We start from the raw sequence: 21,020 nt of genomic DNA, 5'->3' as shown, positions 1-21,020 counted from the left end.
ACATAGAATTTTTATGCATAGAATGAGTTGGGTCAGGTTTTGGGCAGTACAACTGTTGTGGGCTTTGGTTTGCCTGGTAGCAACACCTGGAATACCAGAGAATCCTGATCATAGCTAAAGCCATCACGATTCCAGTGGGACAAAGAGTATCTCCTACTCACTGTAACTTCTGCTCTTGTGCTAATTCAGCACAGGAAATAATTGAGGGGTAAAATTTGAGGGTAGATCGGGAGGGTGTAGAATTAATAGCTTCAGCTCCATGAATACCATGTATTGCAATGTGTCATGTGGCATTGCTTGGTACTGGCTGGAGGCACTACCAATTGGGTTCAGTTTGTGTGACATGAGGACATTGCCAACCTCTCAGGCTCCAGACCTGAATGGCAATTGTCTGGTCCTGCCTCAGTCCAGCTCCTAACAAGACCAGTGGGAGTTTCAGCTGAGACAGCCTCCGGGATGTTGCCTGTTTAATCTGTGCTCTCTGTGTGGGCCTTCTCCCTGCCAAATCCTGAGGGCTGACTCTTTTTGGGAGACAAAAGAGTTGTATTTGTTGGGCTGTTTTTTTCCAGGTGAATGCAGGTAATTATTTTCCATTACATAGCACACACACAGAGGTAGTAAAAATTTACATATACAGTAGTTGTTTTGAACAGTTGTGTGTGTGTGTATAAAGTACAACTGCAAAGACTGTTTTTCTGTAAAAGCTCATAGTCTGATCCCTTTCATTATACCAAACAGACTATTGCAGTGTAAGTAGATCTACTGGCATCTCTTTAGTCAGATGCTGTTAAGGGGAAGAGTGTCACTATAAGGGTCAAACAGGGACCAAATATAACTGCCAGTACAGAAAGAGTGTCCTTTATGAAAAATGTTTATTTTACTGTTGTGGTGACCTAATGGAATTGGTGTCTGATGCACATTAAAGTTTAGGTACTCTGAGGCACTTCTTAAATTACAGTTTTCAATCCACTCATTTAATTGACTTTATATAAAACCACAACTCAGTACTTGAGAAATGGCAATAGTGATCATTAAATCATTCAGGTGATGTTGAATTGCTCCCCCTCGCACAAGAGCAGCCCATACCTTTGCAGGGAGATTGAACAGTTAGCTCTCAAACATGCCCCAGCGATGGAGTCCCCTCCTGAATGCTGTTGGCACTGTATTGTCTGTGGGAGGCCCAGTCACCCTGGGAGGTTTCTGGAGTTTGTGTTTCTGGTTCTGCAACCCCCTCCGAAACCTTGAGCAAAAGCTCAAATCTGAGGCTCAATTTCCTGTTTTGACATTAGCAAGCTCCTGTCCTACAGCCCTTGTGATGAGGGCAGTGGTCACTTAATGATTTTGAGACTGGTACTAATGGGAAGGTAAGGAAATTCAGAACCCTGAGTCAAATACTTGACATACGATGAGTCACACATGGGTGAAATTTGTTAGCTTTGAATACAGAGATACCTCTCTGCTGTTCTCTGCAAGCCAGTGGTCATTTGTTCCTTATGTTTGGTGCTGGGAAGGGATCAGTCACTGCAGGAAGAGAGGGCTGGGACACCATTTGCCAGGAAGGTTGGGTGAAACCCTTGGACTGTGTAATCGGGTGATTTGTGTTGCTTTGAGCAAGGAGGCACACGAGCATTCATTCCACCTGCTGGTGATCCTGCCAACCGACTGTTCGCGCTGTAGGTACACATCTCCCTCCACCCAACCAGCAGAGCACCCTGACCGGTATAAACGGGGAATGGTTTAGTCAGTGTTAGAAAACCATGAACATGATGTTTATTTCTCCAGCAGAATCTGTTTCTTTCACAGACTTTCAGTTGCTTCTTTACTGAAGAGTGAAGTCTTTATTTCAGACATCTGCCTATAGAAAATAAGGATTTTTAAGAGCACATTTAAAGATTAAAACTGAGGCTTGAATAACTTAATCAGCATACAAATTACACAGATATAAAAGTTATCTTTCATTGTCTTAACTTACAGTTTATTTTGAACAGAATTCATTATGTTATACATCTAAGACTTATTATATTGTATAAATACCTTGGGCGTGATGTATATACATATTCAGTGTTATAGATTCAGCAGTTAATGTATGCATTTCACAATACACAATAGTGTATTTCAATGTAGTGCACATGATTTATATTTCAGAAAAGAGTATATCTGCTATAAAAAGCTGTTATTTCATTCATAGGGTACTCTACCTTGAAATACAGGGGTTCCATTGAATAATGGACTGTTTGTACTGTGTTGTATGGCTGTAAGATTTTCTTGTACATTCCCCAGTATGAATTAAGAAACAGCAGCTCAAAACATTAATGTGTATGGTTCTACGTCAAGAGGAGAGCAGGGCCCTGGTTTCCTAAGTAAGTTCTTGCTTGACTGGGGAAGAAGGCAGAGACAAGTCACATGGAGCTGGGCTGTGAGTGATGGCCAACTGAAAGAAAACCTGCACAGGTGACAATTACTGGCTTCTCTGTTCTTATGCCACTGTGCAGCTGCCATAAATCACTCACTCTCATTACTAGAGGTGATGTCTGGCATCAGCTTTAAGGTTTGCAAACTCCCTGTGTTCCATTAATCCAGTCTTTGCTTGGGTGTCTCCTGGTCTGTGCGCTGATAGTGCACGCTGTCCTTCCTCAACAGCTGGCGCACAGCATCTTCTCTAGACCTGCCGTAAGTAAGACATGCTGGGTTTGTTCAGTAGTGAATTAGAGGTGTTGCTGCTCTGGGCACCTACTGAAGCATGATACTAATTAATCTGTCAGTGTAGTTTGGATTTGCTCTTTTAGACAGTCCTAGTTTCCTGCATACATACATACACATGGCACATGTTGAGCATATGTGCCAGCCTTTGCTTTGCACGCTCGAAAGCACAGATTCTTTTATCAATGTATAAATGCTGTTCATTTAACAGCAGAAAGAAATATTATATATTCCATGAATACTTGATTTTAAAAGAGGAATTGAAAAAAGTTCAGGTGAATCAGAAAATTGTGAGGGCCTTTAAAATAATTTTAAATTAAATTTACTTCAAGTATGTCACAATTTTGAAATTAAAGCTGTTTAATTTTGAAAGGACTGATCAGCTCAGAACCATGGTTTGTATTGAATTTGTTCATCTAAATCATTTTCAATTTTATAAGTAGCAAAGTTCTTAAAGCAGCATGAGTCCAGAATAACTCTGCTTTACTGGTGTAATTACCAAGAATAGAATTCTTGCTTCTTTTGATTTTTGTATTGCCATTTTCCATGTAAGAACTTGCATGTCCCAACATGTGATGTAAAAAACCAAACCAAAAAAGAAAGGCTATTTGAGCTGCAGTTGCAGGGGTTTTGTTTTCTCCTTGTTGACAGAGTCTGGTGGCTTCTAGCAATGTCCATGCTGCACACAGGGCTGCCCTTCCTCCAGGTACTTAAGTGTGCAGCCTCAATGTACAGCCACTGGTAGGTACAAGCAGGGGCTGGGCCTTAGGTACAAGTTCAAGGACACACCAATGTGACAGTGGTGAGCACTCTGACTTAGTGATGATCTTCAGTCTTTCAAGTCATGGTCCTTGAGAATTTCCTGACTATGTAAATAAAATGGTTGGTTTCCATTAGCTGTTAATGAGTCAAAGAGCAGCTCAGCACACCAACAAAGGTGTCCATTTATTGTGTGCCTCTGAGGCACTGACAGGAAGAGGTCAGCATCTGCAGGTGTACTGAACCCATACACCGCTGTGAGATCACAGTTCCACTGGTGAACTGATGGTATGCGCTCAGGAAAATAGCTCTGTGTTTTGCCCTCTGCAACTGCCATCAGCAAGCTGTTCCCTCTGATTTCCAGACTAAACTTATTTGTGGTTGATTTATACTCACTTACTGTTGTGCAGACAATACTCTGCTTTATGGTTGGGCCACATACAAAATAATGTGATGGAAAGAGATGTTGAACTCAAAGAAGGGATTTTTATGTTGATAGTAATAAGGTTCATCGTAGGAATTAATATTTCCTTATGAGGTCTGGATCATTTAAGGAGGAGGGAACATTTGTTAAACAACCCAAGACTTCATTTGATGCACACGTGCTGCATCCCTTATGAAACAGAAGTATCTCTGTGCTCTATTATTTTCTCTGCTTAAAATTAGATTATAACAGATGCCATCCCCTCACTATGCAGTTTCAGTGCCAGCAAACGTAAGTCTCTCATCACTTAGCTAAGCCTGATGTTCTCACTTTCTAGACTCACCATTAAAATTCTTGTACTTTGCAGCAGTTACATTAAACCTGTTCCCAGTTATGGATTAGGCTGCAAGTGCAGGATTTCCCATGGTTAAGGTGGTCTGGTCTGTTCTAATAGCAGAACTGAATTATAGAATTCAAATCCTGTCCCGATCTACCTAAAGATGGGAACTAAGTTATGTAAGGCAGTTGTAATTTGGATCTTGTGTTTATCGCACAGGATCCATCACAAGAACATGTGCTTTATTGTTTTTGTTGAGCATTATGTAGATTCAGTTTTTTTAACTGTGATTTTCAACTTATTTGAGTCATCCTTAAGGAACAAAAATACATGTAATGCATATGAAATGGAGCTTTGAATCTCCAGCATATTTCCCTTATTAAACTTGAGGATAGTCAGTCACTTTGTAATGTGCCCAGCGTGTCTTTTCTTTCCTTCTTCCCTTCTTTAATGAAGTAAAGTGGTGTAAAGTTTTTAGTGTCCTTACAGTCAGAGATGTTTTAGACTAGGTCTGGACATTAACTGTTGAGCATGGACTTCTTTATCCTGCTGAACTCTACAACTGGTGTCCTAATTGGTGCAGAGCAACACTGACTGCAAGCTTTTGCTTGCTAGGAAATATCCTTCCTATTCTCTGCATTTCAATGCCACATGTGACTTTCTTATTCTGATGATGCTGCTTATTGTCAACCCTGCTGCTGTTTCAGGAAAGCATTTTCCCTTGAAGTATGGGCTCTTCTGTTGTAGGTTACTTTTTCACAATAGCAATGACAAAAGTAAACCCAGTGTTACTCCTTGGTTTTTATTTTCCAGGGTTTATTATTGTATTTACATTTCCCTGTAAGAAGATACAACCCTTTCCCAGTAAGAGTTCTAATACCTTTCTATGTTTCAAATACTAACGACCCATGTACCCATAAGAAAAGGAGAAAGATAACTGGTGATGAAAGAGGTATCTCTAGGGGCTGATGCAGATGAACAGCAAACTTAAATCATTATAAATATTACCGTACTACACTTTGGTACAACCAAAAAAAACCTCCAAAGAAAATATTTCATGTGTCCTAAGTAAGTCAAATAATATTCATAAACATTAGGAAAAGAAATTAACCACATGGGGGGTTTATATCTGTAAAAAATAAGACGACTACTTGGCTGCATTGCACATAGGCAATAACATTAGATTCATTCAGATCCCTTTTAATGTAAGCCTCGTTTCAGGCTGTAAGCAAGAAATGTCTACTGTGCTTTACAAAGGACGACAGCTAGAAAAATCAATGCAAACAAGTATCCCTTTCTTTTCTGATTTACCATTTATCATGAGAGATGACAAACAATGAAGTCTCCTCTGAGTCTGAGCGTAGTTGTATTAGCATTTTGCTAGTACCAGGCAGTATACAAAAACAGCCATAGTGTGTGACACCTCCAACACCTACAGGTAGCTGTTTTAGGGGCACATCCTGGTTTGTGGTGAAACAGGTTTAACTCAGCCAGCCTCTTGTACCTGCTCAGTGATATCAGATTATCATCTCAGTAACTCCAAAGTTGGGCTGTCTTGTTCCTATTGCTGACTGGACTGACTGCTCCACCATCCATAAACAGAAGGCATAAAGGTGATTACAAACATAAGAAAGTAGTTTTACATATTGTCTTGCAGTCTTTCCATATAGTCCCTAAGTTCCTTGGAATCACCAAGATTCATATCTTGGCATACCCATTTAATATTATCATCACTGTCAAATAGAATTGAATTGGTGTAGGGGCCTCCATCCTCTGGCAGTATCGTTGTATATGAAGTGAACTTTACTCGCTTCTGCTTTGGCCCAGAAGGATTTATAGGTTCACTTTTAACTTCTTTTTCACAAAGGTACTCAGAAGATCTGAGGATATGATTATGAAGAGTCTTCTGAGAGCTCCCATTAAGGAGAAAGTTGCTTTCTTCAAACTGCATTCCTCTGTCAATCATGGTAGTGCACTCCTCTGATGGGAGCGAAATGTCAACTGTGTTTTCCAGCAGTTCAACCTCATTTCCAAGCCAGACCCAATCATGGGAATGGGGGATATTGCCTTGCTCACTCACAGCAAACCTTTTATGCCTGTACTTCCAAGCAAATGCCACACAGTTGATCAAGAAGACCAAGATTGCTAAGCAGAAAACACACAGCAGAGCATACATGCCAATCTCCAGATCTGTTAATCCTCTTGAAGTCAATGTGAGATCACTGGGATTGTTTTCTCCTGGTATTTCTACCTGCACAGGGAAACCTGTGAAGGCGGTTGGGTTATTTTGGAGCTGACCATCCTCCAGGGACTCCTGATCAATGGGATACATGAAAGTTGTGCTTTTGTTTGCATTGTCCTCATGACTGGACATGTCCTCATGGTTTTTGAACCACTCTTGTACTGTCCTGTCTTGTTCAGCAGGTTTCTCAATAGAATTGATTGCATGGCTTTTAAAATCTCTATCTGTCTCATCAATGTCATTAGTGCTTCCTTTTTGGTCAGAATCTTTTTGCCCAAACTTCACTTTGACATTTCCTTTCCCAACAGCCAGAATGCTCTTCCGCTTTGTCTTCTGGCATGGCTCACTGATGATCATTTCAATTTTAATCAGAGGTCCTTGCCCATCCCCTTCTGCCACCACCACAGGCCATCTGGACTGCAGGTTTTGGTGTGTGGACACTACCATCTCATCCAGTGAGGTGACGGTGATCGAGAAGTCCTTGGAGTCATAGATATCTAAAGGTGTCACTGAGCCATCGCTAAACAGAATCCACACACTGACTATGGCTTCCTGCAGGGAGAAGGCAAAATGTGGGAAAGAGACAGGTAAGAGGGCACAGATCAGGACTCAGATATTTACATCTGTTTGACACTGGCAAAATAATTACACAGTTTAACATTGGTTTGTGGGGTTTTTGTCAAAAAGAAACTAAAACCATCTGCTTTGCTCCTCATTTTGTTCTTACAGAGCTGTGTTCTCTGAACCACTTACTCTCTCATTTTCAGGGACTACCAAAGACAGCCATCTAAATGTAATAAAAGGTGATGACAAATATGTAGGGTTTTGTCAGTCTGAACTGAGGAGCCTCATTTGAATGCCAGAGCCTCGTGGTGAAAATAATCCAAATAATGAATATATCCAAAGTCCTGGTTAATTAACTTTATAAAGGACTTACAATAGGGAATTTCTGTAGTACTGCAGTTCTAGTGCCAGTTTTAATACAACATGCAGAACTGTTACGTGTTGGAATGCTGTTCCCATTCAGCCCATTGAAACAGTTTACATTAAGAACACATCTGAAGGCTGTATTCCAAATTTTCTGTTGTCACTTTCAAACACAAAAGATTACACAAAATACACAAAAGTGATTATAGCCTTTTCTGGGAACTAACAAACACTTGCAAAAATACCATTTTTAAGGCTGTTTTGACCAGAGCAAGTCTTACTGCAGATTGCTAGTGTTAAAAAGATAGTTACATTTTCTGTAGGGATCTAGAATCTCAATTCTATGATAAATACAATGAAAAAGATGTACAAAATTAATTCTAGATACTAGTTTGGATCATACCTGTTTTGGAGTATGAAGAATATCATATGCAGAGGTGGTAGAAATGATAGCTCTCTTGCTTCCTTTGCTGATTTGTAAGGAGATGGACAAGCCTGAGACTAGTTGTACGCCTAGATCTGTAATGGTTACACGGTCATCTAGAACGATCACTGTCTTCTCTGCCAGGATGGAATCAGAAAGGGGTGACAGAACCTTGAAAGAGAAAGCAAATATCTTGCCTGAAACAGCAACTAACTTCTTTAAAGCAACATTAGACTCTAATCGGCCCAGTACTTTGTATTAATCTTGGGGTTGTCACATCCATGCATAAGCTATAATCGATGTTTCCCCCAGGACTTTACACTTATTTGCTGCTAAATTACTTTACTTACAAAAATAATTTAATAAAACAACCAATCGTTTCAAAATTGCAACTTCAGCTCAACTGTGGAGTATAGATTAAATGGATCTGGTTTAGAAAAGTCATTTTTGTGGGGGGGATAAAGCTCCCTGTGAATGCAGTTTAGCATGAGGTGTAGTGTAAGACACTGATCAACACTGAATCTCAGTAAGGGAATAAGTAAGTATACAAAGCCTGGCTGATTGATAGGAACTTGGCCTGATGCCTTTGTAGGGATGGAGGACCTGAATGAAATGAAAGAGGACTTTGAATATCCCACTGGGTGCCCATCTGCATTTTTCAAAGCCAACACAGTCCTATCAGTTTGTTTTAAGACCTTGTTTCTAACATGCTTAGAAAGAAACAGTCATCTTTCTGCTGATGCCAGAAACAGCTGGTTCAAGCCCAAAATATTGGAGATGTGATCTGGCTAACATGAGAAATCCCCAGCGCCGCTCCCTGCATCAGAGCTTGCTGCCTGCTGCTCTCTTGTAGTCACCGGAATGAAAGATGCTTGCTAAGGGCAGAAATCTCTTGACCTCTCTGTGATGTTTGTTTTAGGCTGAAAGGAGCTGAGCTCCAGAAGTACCTGTTCCTTTGTGCTGACTACAAAGGAAACCTAGTGTGACAGGAACATTACGGGTGTTTGCAGTTAAGAAGAGCACCAGTGCTTGTATTCCTTTAGTTTGACTAAGAAATACCTATGAAGTTAGACAGAGACAGGCAGTGATCCTGAACACTGAAAGATTTCTGAAAGTTATTTTTGTGCCCATTTTGTGAACATAATGGGACTAATTTTTCAAAGATATTTAAGCATATAAAGATGCATGTACAGCTTTGGTAAAACTCCCCAACAGTTAAGTTCACAAGGTCCCACTTAAAGGAGTTAGGTATGTGCAGCATGGAACCCGTTTCACTGTTCAGAAAATCTCACTGTGTTGCTTGTCACATTAATGTGGATAAATTCCATCAGGATTCACCTAAAGGTATTTTATGGAAGTAATGAAAACCCAAACTTCCTTTTATGCTCAGCACATACGTTTTTATCAGCTTATTACTTTTTTCCTGAAAACAGTTATTTTTCTAAGCTATCTACTGTGTGTGTGTGCATCCAGAACTCCCTCTGTGGAAGCTGCAGATACATCATGGGCTGTACCTGAACCGTGGTGATGCCATGCTCACGACCAACCAGAACTCGGCCATCTTGAAGCTTAGCAATCCTGGGTTCTTCCACCTTCATGAACTCAGCCACAAGGTCAGTGATGTCAAACTGCCACTCAGAGCCCAGCATATAGGTCAGGTGGCCTCCAAACTCAGAGGATTCAGCTACAAACTGCGTGAGGACTCGCACCATGGCATGCTGATACTGGAGGGTACAACCTTTCCCTTTTTTCTCATCATCCTCTTCATCCTCACTGTCACGGGTAGGCCTGTAAATAGATCCAGGTTTGTTATCTGCATCACCATGATCTCCCTACAACACTACAGTGCTTCAGTTGCACAGTGTTTTCAGTTAGATTGATGCGGTTATCATCTGCTGCTGTGTGAAAAATAGGAAACCAGCTTTTGGATGGGTAGGTTACTACATCTGGGTGGGATGCTTCTACAGCTTCTCTGTGCTGTACAATTTAAAAGCTGCTGTCACTTCTGTTAATGAATTCCTTGTTTGAGTGGGGCCTCCCAGCAACCTGAAAATACATTTGCTATGGCTGACATTTCAGTGGCACCACTGCTTGTTCACTGTGTCTGCAAGCGGCAGCCAAATCCTGCACAGGGCTGAGGAAAGCAACGTGAAGTGTTTTAAGAGGGCAGTTTGGGAACAAAGCCCTGTGGCAGCTCAACAGGGATGGGAGAAGATGTTTTAGCATCCTTTCCTCCACCTTTGCCCATAACATTTGTATCACCTTCCTCCTGTCTTCAAAATCCTTGTAACACATTCAGGATTCCCTGCTTTAGGTAATGCCACCACACCTTATCCCACATGTGTAGCTCATTGGTTCATTAAGCCTTCTGCATTTGAGAAGTACACTATTTCACCTTAAATCTTACACAGTTCATGCAAGTGTCTGGTATATTTAGTCAGGTAATGACCACAAAAGGAGCTTCCACTCGAGACATGAGTTACTTGGATTACACCATGCAGAGTGCTGAGGCTACCACTCACCCCACAGAAACAACAGCAGCATTAGACACTTTCATGTTTCCTGACTACCAGTCCCCCTCTGCAAAATACAACCCATGACAACCTAACAACTTCCCATAAAACTTCTATAAGGCAGCTCAGTGATCTGTACCTTGCAGCTGTGCTGTCACACCTCACAGAGCTTTGTCTGGTTTAAAACCCCATTTCCCATCAATTCTTTTCTTGTGTGCTATTGTTTATTCCTTGGGACAAACACATGGATTCTCTTGCCTCTGTCACGTCAGGTATTATGAACTAGGGGGTTACACTTTCACTCATTATGCCCCATGCTGTGGAATTCATTGCTCAGAAATAATTTGTCTTCCTCCTTTACTTATTTATTGAGCCTGAAGCCACCTCTATAGCAAGGGTGAGAAACTCAGGGTAAGCCTCTTATTTTTCACAGTATTTTGGGGAAGTAGTTTTGTGTTTATTGTATCCCTTTATCTTCTCCTTTGAAATACTAGCTATGAAAAACTATTATAAACCAGAATTGCTTGTGTTATAAATTGCTTTATGACGAAGCTGGCAAACAGTCAGCTGAAAACATAACTAAGAAAAGCCCTTGTTCTCTTCAAAATGATCGAAAGTGCTGGTGTTACACAATCTAATACACTGAAAATACATTTTCAATGCACCACTTGGTAGCTGAATATATATATTTGGCCTAAAGTAAATGGTATTTGGTACGGCCTTTTTGGTTCTGTGTGTGCAGAACAGTGCCCATCATTAGTCACTGAATGAAACGTCACTGAATAACATTGAATTATTAAGAAAAGAACCCAGGATCCTAAACCGGAATTTATTTACACACACACAAAAAATAATCTTTCAGAACTGGACTTGCTGGGTAGTTCAGGAAAATTCAATTGTTCTCTCATTCCCCACACAAGGGTCAGTCTGGGCTATGAACTGAACCAGGCAGCAAAAGAGAGGAAGGGAATATCCAGGAAGGGAATATTCATAGAGCTTATGTGGCCCATGGCTGCTTTGACTGCTTTTGGCCTGTGATGCTTACACTTTATGAACTCCTTAACATTCCCACTTCTAACTCCTGTATTCTGACCCTCTTCAGCCCATCTAAACCATAACCCAGCTCCGATAACCACAGACTTTTTGAAAACCAGCTTTAGTGCCTAGATCTGTGGCTTTAACCCTTTTTTAGCAATAGAGACAGTGACATTCGTACCTGTGCAGAGTGGAGAAAAATGCACAGCAACTGTTCAGGTAAGGAGTACAGGACTTGTGTTCAAGAGGAAATACACTCAAAGCAACTTCAAGGGAAAGAGTTCGTCAGTCCCAGTCCCATACAGCTCAATTTGGGTTGTGGGAAGAACAACCAGAGGCAAGGGATGTTCCATAAAGGCTTCTGCCTGTCTTAGCAGGCTGAAGACTGGGTCAGCCAGTACTACCAACCACAAAAAGATGATTCAGGACCAACTCTTTCCTTGTGTTACCTCTAACAAACAAAGGTAAGGGCTCAATTTCATTGCAGAAACATTTCTAAGTGTTTGTATCTGTACAATTCTCCTTAGAAATACATGGGTTTGATTGCCTGTAACTGTGGAAAAGCATCCCTAAAGCATGGAATGGGCACAGCGCTTTCTTACACCAGTGCAAAGTGAAGAGGGAGGTTTGAGTTTTCAGTACAAGCTTTGCAAGCTGCATCACCAGGTACCAACTCCAGTTCTTAGTTAAACAAATTGTATCGATTTCTACTTCAAAGCCACAAATCCTGAGTCAGTAATCACAGCACTTCAGTGTTTTGTCTCCATGGGCACAACAAAATGTTTTGAGATCCACTGAACTGCATAATTCCCTTTAGAGTCTTAAACTTGTTACAGTGTTTTCAGTAGGCTTAAAATCCTTCATTAAAGCAGGGAGCTCGTTTTCTTTTCCTCATGAATATAAGCTCTTGCTGCACACTGTGCTTCTCCCCGCCTTGGTCATCTCTAAGGTCAGCTCTGGACATCTCTCAGAATCCTTCTTATCCCATTTCTTCCTGTTTGGCAGATTTTTTGCAGTGAGCCAGTGTTGCCAGAATTACATTTAATTTACATTTCCCACAGAGAAAGCCTTTGCCAGAGAGCTGAGTTACAACAGCAGCCCTGTTACAAGGGTGCCTGCAAGCACTGATCTAATCAGTGATCTGTCAACTTTACATTATAGACGCTGTCTGTGAGCAGTTTAAGTATGTCTCTTTTAATTTCCACCACTCTCAAACCAAGCATCACATTCTTGGGCCAGATGCCAATTTTCTGTTACAAAATCAGCTTTGCTGGTTTTGAATTTAAATACTCATTAAAGAGGTGTGTATTTAAAAAACAATTGCAACACTTCTAATTGGGGGGGGGGAAAGGTAATTTTGGACATGGAATACAAGCCTCTGAAAGTTGATTTAGTGGAAGCTACAGGAATAAGTTGCAAATACTTCCAGCCACAGTTCAAGAAGAAACACAGTTTGGTACTTTTACATGCCTTGAAAATACCTCTGCCTGTTTACAAACATCTCTATGGCCTTATCTCCATAGGTCATTAGAGTCAGTTAAGTAAAGGAGGGAATTTACAGCATGTTCAAGCATTATGTGGATGTTACTGACAAATGGAATGATCTGAATCTGGTTTCACTTAATTCACCTGCAGTTATGGCTTCGTTTTTGAGTGGCAGCAGTCACACAGAGGTTTACCTGAAGCAGTTTGGTTTTTCCTGCATTTAACTTAGGCTTACTTCCCTGGTTTGGTCTCTAGTACTGCGCAAGACCAAAACAAAGCTACCACCTAAGTAACCATTACTGCAACAGACTGCCATTCATAAGCAATACCACATCTCTTTTAACTCTGTTCTCAAGGTTTTCAGGGCTGTTGCTACTCTTGAGTTACCTGACACAGTAATGGCTTTACCACAGCCACTGTGATGTAGCTGCCTCCCTGGGAGCATCATGAAAACTGCCTGCTCCCAGTTGCAAATATTTACTTACATTTCCAGCTTGTTATGTGAGCCTTTAGCCATACAACTGCTATTAATGCAAGTGGAAGCCACTCACCCACATAAATGCATGTGCATACAGCTGCTAGTGCAGGAACTTCAAGGAGGAGGTAATTACAGATACATGAGGAATCAAAATGTTCTTAGACCAGCAGAGTCTGCTTGGGCCTCTTCTACCCTCTTATATTAGACTTCAGTTTAAATCTACACTTTTCGTTTGCTGAGGCTGCTGGGCAGCCTGTTGCAGGGTTTCTGTTAGCCTGAGCTAGCTCAAGGACCACAGCCCATGCATTAGTCATGAGCTCATCCAACTTTCATCTGGCAAGGGAGGCCATTCACATCTGCAGTAGCACACACCATAGATCAAGTTCTCCTCTGGACAATAAGCAAAGGTTTGCCATATACTTACAGACTGATATGCTAAACTGCATTACTGCTCTTACATAGGAGAGACTGGGTTTGTCCCTGTTTTCTACTTTTGCTCTTTCTATTCCTCCAGGAAGTTCCTGCTCTTACAGCAGTTCAGACCAGGTGAGAAGCCACAGTTCAAACTGAGCCGGGCACAGGGCATTTGTCAAACTTGGAAAAACCCTTTTTCATTGCTTTGTGGCAATCACTCAGGAAGTTAGGTAAGCCAGAATGTCTGTAATCACATGTATTTTACCATTACAGACATGGCAGGGTTTAGAGAGAGAAGCAATACGTTTTATTAGCTCAACAAACATCATTGGGAAGAACAGATGTGTTTTGAGGCATATAAACACTTTTCAGGTCTGCAACAGAAGCTGTTATATTCAGATGAAGAACAGCCATGCTGGGACACAAGTTTCACACGCGTTTCTTTTGTTGACAGCACCAATAAAAACATTTACAAGATTATTGTAAACCCAGTTATATTTTGCCATCTGGCTCAGCCCCTCTGACAACTGAACCAGTGCAGCTACACTGAGCATGTGGGAAGGAAATAGCGGGGGAACCAGGGGAGATCGAGCAGTGTTCAGGGGTTGAGGAAGTGTCTGCACAACCCCTGTAAGGAATGCTCAAAAACGTTACCTTCTGTATATGGCTCTATGTGAAGTTGAAGCTATACAATGCTATGGCAACCATACCTGCTGGGAAATGCTTGTATGTGGAGGTTTAAATAAGATTAAGGCCCTATCCCCTCTTTCAAGCCTATTCTCAGGTATCACACAAGACAACCTTCTCACTGCACAGCACTAACACTATATGACACATGCTGGGCAGGCATACGAAGGCTGAAGCATTGCTCAGAGTAAGTGAGTGTGGCCTTCTGGCTGCATCACTGAAAGAGGATTCAAGAAAAAAGTTAAGAGAAAAATAAAAAAATTGGAAAAAAGAACAAGAAAAGCCACTAAATCTCAGCTAAAACCCATCCAAATCTAAAAATAAAGGAAATGTAAAAACCTTTGGTACAAAGCAAATGTCAGAGTGAGCACTACTGATGCTAGTCCTACACTACCTATTGATTTAGAACAGCTCCCCAAAGTTAAAAAGAATCCCCATGAATGTTCCATAAACCAAGAGATAATTTATTTCTAGTTGAAACCTTTCCCATTGCAATGGGCCTGGACTGCGGACAGCAGCGTCATAACCCCCCAGCTGCAGGTCCTGGGGGGTGAGACGGGGCCACCCTTTCTCTTCCACCCTCCATGGGAAGGCTTGCTGAGGATGTGCCAGCAGTTCCCATGCAATCTGAGCAGCAGCAAACCCGCCCTGCTTGCCAGCTTGCAAACAGAGCAGACTCTCAGACCATTATCTTTATTTCAGCTGGCCAAATAAATCAGAAGTAGACACCAGGGGGTAAATTTCTAGCACTGCATGTAATGGGCTTAAAGTCAGAATGTCCATGACTGTTAAGCACAGCTGAATGTCTAACTCACTGAGCTTGCTGCTCAAAGTTCACTCCTGTAATAAGCAGCAACAGCCTAATCCTGCAGATATTTGCTCAACAAAATCCCCACTGGTTTTCCAGGAGCTGCACCTAAGGGAGTGTTGCAGTGCTGGACACATTACAGGCAGACAATGATAAGTTAAGTAAGCGAAACTTTAAGCAGCCAGGATACGTTCATCTGCCACCCAGCACATCTCTCCCTGCCACAAGTGGCAACTCTGCCTTTACCACAGAAGCAAACACATTTCTTTTGTGCCAGATCCTCATCACCTCTTCTGTCACTTCCAGAAATGTCCCCATAGAACAGAAGTAAGTCAGTCCCCTTCTCTGGAGTTCAGTATCTGAATGTCTGGTAAATTCTGTCCTACTACCCTTAGTTTTATGCCTTCATAAAGTATTAGGTAATTCTAGTACATTGATGCCTGTTTGGGCTCTTTAAGGCTCTTCAATAGCTGAGCTTTTCTCTTGGGCAGAGCGAGTGCTTCAGCAAGAACTGCCTTGGTGTTTAGCACTGCACTTACTGCTGCCAGAAATGCTTTTTCACTGTATTATAAATCTGAGCTGGTGTCATGCCTTGTTCTCTGGTAGCATTTTTCAACTTAGCCTGAAAGCCACCAATGTAGCAGTATTACTGGAAGTTCTTAATCTTGCAAATGATGGGTATTTTCATGAGGGAATAATGGGAACAGAGCTCAAAATCCCTGCTTCCCCTACCCCCCTAACACACCTTCTTCCCCGTCCACATTTGTCCTGGAAGAATCTGCTCATCAGAGTACAAGCTTCAATAGGAACATGAATGTATTTTTACCTAGTTCGGATGTGCTAAGTGATGCTTCAGCCAGGTCTGCTGTAACTACAGAGACTGAACAGTCATCCAAAGCTCCAGAATCATAGGACGGTTTAGGTTGGAAGGGACCTTGAAAGAGCATCTAATCCAGCTGCCCTGGCAGTTCCCAGTGACCTCACTCCCTGTTTCTCCCTATCCCTGTTTCTCCCTGTTTCATTTAGCACTGTAAGCAGAACCTTGAGCACCAGCCATATTGAATATCACACACATGAGTTACACAGCAGTGGGTGAGGTCCAAGTCCTTGTCTTCAGATTTGCACATTGCAGTTATGATACAATTTCCTGAGATTGTGTGGAATCCCTTAATGCTCCAGGCAAAGCCACTGACGACACGGATCAGGATAAAACACAGCCTAATGGTACTGTTGTTGGATGTCTTAAGGAAGGCCAAGACTGACTAAAGCCAAAGTTCAAAAAGGAGTTTAGATTCTAAGAAACACTCTACAAATGTGTTGTGTTCTACACCGGAGGCCACGAGCATGTATGTGGACAGTGCCAATGCTGGAAGCGTACCTTTTATTGGAGGTGACGGGTATCCTCCAGCCTTTGATCTGGCTGAGCTCTGTATCAGAGATCTCGATCTGCAGCGGGAGCCTGGGAACCCAGACAGTCACTTCTAATTGGGTGGTAAAATGCTGGTAAGTGAAGTTAACAATAGTATCCACTTTACTTTTCATTTCCTTGCCATTAACGAAGATGGAGTCACAGCTGTCAGAAACCTTCAAAGAAAAAAGAAATCATTAGGAAATGAATAAAAGTTCCTGAGGAAGCCCAAGGAATGATGCATCAGTCCAGAGACAACACTGATAATGTGAGCCATGCATACTGCATTCTCAGTTTCCTAATTAGTAGCAAACAGTGATAAATGGACCCCAGGGAATCAGTTCTGCTTTCCTCAATGGATACTACTCAAACTACGGATGTTATATAACCTATATGAATCTTTTATACGAGGCAAATTAAACTGTTCATGAATCAAACTCCATGTGCATCAAAGTTTATGTCTACAACTTGCTTAAAGAACGTGGAAAAAATGGGGCCATATGTTAGTAAGAAAAAGACTGACTCAGGACCATAAAACAGAATCCATTTCTTTTCCTTGAGCACAGAACACTGAAAGACAAAGATCCCCTCATGGCTCAGGAGCACAAGTGCAGCACAAGCATTAATTTTTAGAACTTCTCAGTAACTGTTTTAACAAAATGTATCTGTAGTTGCTTTGTGTCAGCATCCAGAATTACTGCCAGAACTAGCACGTGGGCTCTAAACTACAACTCAATGAACCCTCTTGGTTCCAGGGATCCTCTGGCACAAGATCGAGGTCCTGAGCACAGATCCTGTTTATGTAAAGACCATGACATAGCTATGTGTTTGACCTGCATCCTGGAAGGACAGAACTGCTTCAGGAGGTATGGGTTTTATACCTTTACATTATACATAATACATTTAGATTAATATATAACATGTTTGTAGATATAAGTACGTACATACGTGCATCTATACATGTATTCGGATCTGTGTAAAGGTTTGCATTCTGCTTCAAAGCGAGAGAGAGGTGATAGTCTCCATCAGGGTCCATGAACTGTGGTTTTAATCTTTTAAAACCATGGCTTACAAGATGTAGCTGTGTTACTGCAGTGGACTTTGTTCTTGTCAGGGCTGTTCTGTGTCATGTGGTATAATGCACTGGGACTCAGATCTGAAGAGATTCTGGCTAAGCTGGTGATTAAAATCCAGTTTACTGGAATTACTGAGGTAGCTCCTGTAGGCTTCAGTGGGAACATGCTGAAACACAGGTTGGTTTTTGCTCTGCAAAGGTTCCTCAAATCTTTTCTGGTATTAACAGGAATTAGGGGTTACTGAGCCCAAAGAATTACAGCAACTGTGTAGCCGCCTATTTTGTTCCCCAGAGTCAGTCCTCACTTCACATCTGACTTTGAAATCTAAGTTTTGTTCTGCTTTTAATCTCAGAATAACATCATTTCTCTCTCAAGCTCCATCATGGTATATAGCCGTTAGATGAACAACACTTGAGGTGCACTATCATGTCAACTTCTACTATCAAGGACAGAAGCAGAACCTTTTGGGAAACACTGTACCAGCTGGTATATACCCACTGAACGTTGACTGTTGCACACCTAGTGAGACCAGGCAGCCACACCTTTCAGATGGTCCCTTTGCTAACACCACTGTACAATTAACATAACTCTCCTGTGCTGCTTAGTGTTAGGTAATAGCTTTGCTAAAAATACTGTCAATGCTTTGAGAATCTGGTTAGAAAAGCTCACTGTCCTGTGTTTTTCCCTCCACATGCAATACCCATATATAAAGTAAAAGAGCTGCACTTCCACATTTGCCATTTCCAGATCAGCTTCTTGGATCCTAATCAATGAACTGAAACTACAATCAATGACTTGTTTGCAAAGGGACCAAGCCAGGGATGGGGCAGAGGAAACCACGTCACCCTTCTGGAGAGATGCTCCTGCCACAGAACTGCTTAGTGAGTACAGGAATATAAAAGCAATAACAAATAAATCCATGTCATGGTTTAAGCCCCACCACGCAGCTTGTTCACTCACTCCCCCCCTTTTTTCCCCCCACTCCCAGAAGGATGGGGAGGAGAATCGAAAGAATGTAGCTCCCACAGGTTGAGATAAGAACAGTTCAGTAACTAAGGTATAACACAAACCCACTGCTGCCACCAATAATAATACTGATAAAGGAAATAACAAGGGAAGAGAATACAACACCTCACCACCCGCTGACCAATAACTTGCCCCACCTCACCTGACCGATACCTAAGTCCAACCCTGTGGTCCCCTAGCCCTTCTGGGTAACTCCCAGTTACATCCTGGGCATGATGTGCTGTGGTATGGAATACCTCTTTGGCTAGTTTGGCTCAGGTATCCTGTCTGCTTATTCCTGGCTTCCCCTCCTCCCCGGCAGAGCATGAGAGTCACAAAGTCCTTGGTCAGTCTAAACATTTGAGCACTAACTGAAAACATCGGTGTTATCAGCACTGTTCCCAGGCTGAAAGTCAAAACCACAGCACTGCACCAGCTACTAAGGAGAAAAAAAATGACTGCTACTGCTGAACCCAGGACAACCCAGTTATCTGATAAATAGCTTAAAATGGACTCCAGGCCCTGGAGATCCACAAATGAACCTCAGAACCCTTCTTTCCCCCTCATAATGTGTCATAAGTGTCTCTGGAAAGTTTAAGCACATTAAGCAAGCCCATTAATTGAATGAGCGGTTGAGATTCTAAATCATAAAGTCTGCACCTAGGGAGTTTTGTGAAAATTAATACAAGACAGAAATAATTACCAAAACTCAAAGAGGGGAGGGATAAACATCAAGATTGGATCAGGGGAATAACCAATATCTGACATGACAGCAGCTAATAGCTTAGATTCTCTTCTTGCTATTTAAAATGTTCTAGTCTTGCCAGCAGGCGAGAAAGGTGCTAAATTAGGGAACTGAAAGATGGACTTTAATTGTAGCTGTAAAAACATCAGGCTAGGCTTACAAATTTCATAGATTAAATGTCTAGAGAGAGCCATTCAGTCATTTCTATACTGACCAAGAGGTAAGTAGAAATCAGGATATATAACTACACTCCACAAGTTCACCCAGCAGCCTTGTGTAGAGTTCAGAGCTTGTGGTCCACTTAAGTGTATCTTCAGAAAATAACCCAACCTTGATGAGAAAACTTAAAGAGATACATTGTTCTTTCAGTTCTGTATCTGGAATACAGGTTTGCTCTGTTAGGTACAAGCAAACCAAAGAATTTAAAGGAAAATCATGAGTCCTTGAGGAAGTATGGGAAGCCATGACCACTGTTAACCATTTGGGCTAGACTAAAGCTCACCTGAGGAAGCCTCTGTTATCTAGTTGAGGTCATGCTTTGTCTAGAAATGTTGGGCCAGATGATCCTTGAGATCCCTTCTGTCTGCAGCAGGAAGCGCTCAGGTTCACCATGGAGCAAGCTGACACAGGCAGAGTTACATCAGCAGTAACTTAACACAGATTTCTTTTGAGCTGCTGCTTTTGAAGAGAGAGGGGAAATGCTGCAAACACAAATCCCTCCTGCAAACACTACACAGTGAGAGGACTCAGGAAAAACTGAGGCTGCCACCCTCTCATCTAGAATGCAGAGAGCAAGCCTGTTTAAAGCAGTCTGTCACCATCCATTGTCAGCTGCCTGACTAAATGGGGAAGTGCTATTTGAGACAGGTTGCAGCCAGGAGGGCAGCATGGCTGGGATGTGCTCTGGTATGCGGGTCAAGAGAAGAGAGCTGCAATTAACCTCTCCAGGCTCTGGAGCAGGTGGTTGGATCCAATCCCCACAAGTAATTGTAAAAAGCACAATTGGCCCTCTACAGCCTGTCACGGCCTCCTCAGTTTAGACTAATCCAGTACAAAAGTAGCTAGCGGTCCAAAACAGTAATTGGGAAAGCATTCAATGGTCAGGTCAGCAAAGGTTTATACACCCTTTGAGTGAGCAGGTAAAATAGAGGGAATGGGAACTGACAAGAAACAAGTAACTACCGCCTGCTGCGTGGTTCTTCTTTACATGCAGGTTGTATTCCAAAGCTCGTACCCTACCCTCAGCTTGCGGGAGACTGAACAAGCACTCACACTCCTCCTGGCTGCTGTCCGCTGAGGAGTCTGTTGGTTAAACAGAGCTTGCTGCTGAATGCCCACCTGGCATCTCTCCACAGCAGAGAGAGCACGAAGGCTTCGGGAGAGCCCTGCCATGTGGGCATTTTCCCAGCACAGGCCTCACCTCCAGCTTCATCTTTTTTCACCCTCATACACTTCTCGCTGACACTTACATGAATGGTCTGTATGAACACGTACAATGAATGTACAAGGAAAAAATGCTACCCAAAAGGAATTCATTCTTCTTGTTTCACTTG

At 42.0% G+C, this 21,020-nt stretch overlaps 1 protein-coding gene across 1 annotated transcript in view; it reads right to left on the bottom strand.

The window, feature by feature from the left end:
- Positions 1-1,750: 1,750 nt before the first annotated feature.
- The window catches only part of TMEM132B (transmembrane protein 132B), a 232,750-nt gene continuing 213,480 nt past the window's right edge, over positions 1,751-21,020 (bottom strand). Inside the window, exons 6-9 of the mRNA XM_034068450.1 lie at positions 16,612-16,817; positions 9,328-9,601; positions 7,793-7,984; positions 1,751-7,014 (exon numbers count right to left, since the gene is read on the bottom strand). Of these exons, the coding sequence (XP_033924341.1) occupies positions 5,860-7,014; positions 7,793-7,984; positions 9,328-9,601; positions 16,612-16,817 (1,827 nt within the window). The 3' untranslated portion in view covers positions 1,751-5,859. The remainder of the gene's footprint in view (positions 7,015-7,792; positions 7,985-9,327; positions 9,602-16,611; positions 16,818-21,020) is intronic.

This window comes from Melopsittacus undulatus, chromosome 12 (genome assembly GCF_012275295.1).
Source record: "Melopsittacus undulatus isolate bMelUnd1 chromosome 12, bMelUnd1.mat.Z, whole genome shotgun sequence".
NCBI classification, from domain to species: Eukaryota; Metazoa; Chordata; class Aves; order Psittaciformes; family Psittaculidae; genus Melopsittacus; species Melopsittacus undulatus.
This window is presented reverse-complemented; position numbering and strand designations above follow the sequence as displayed.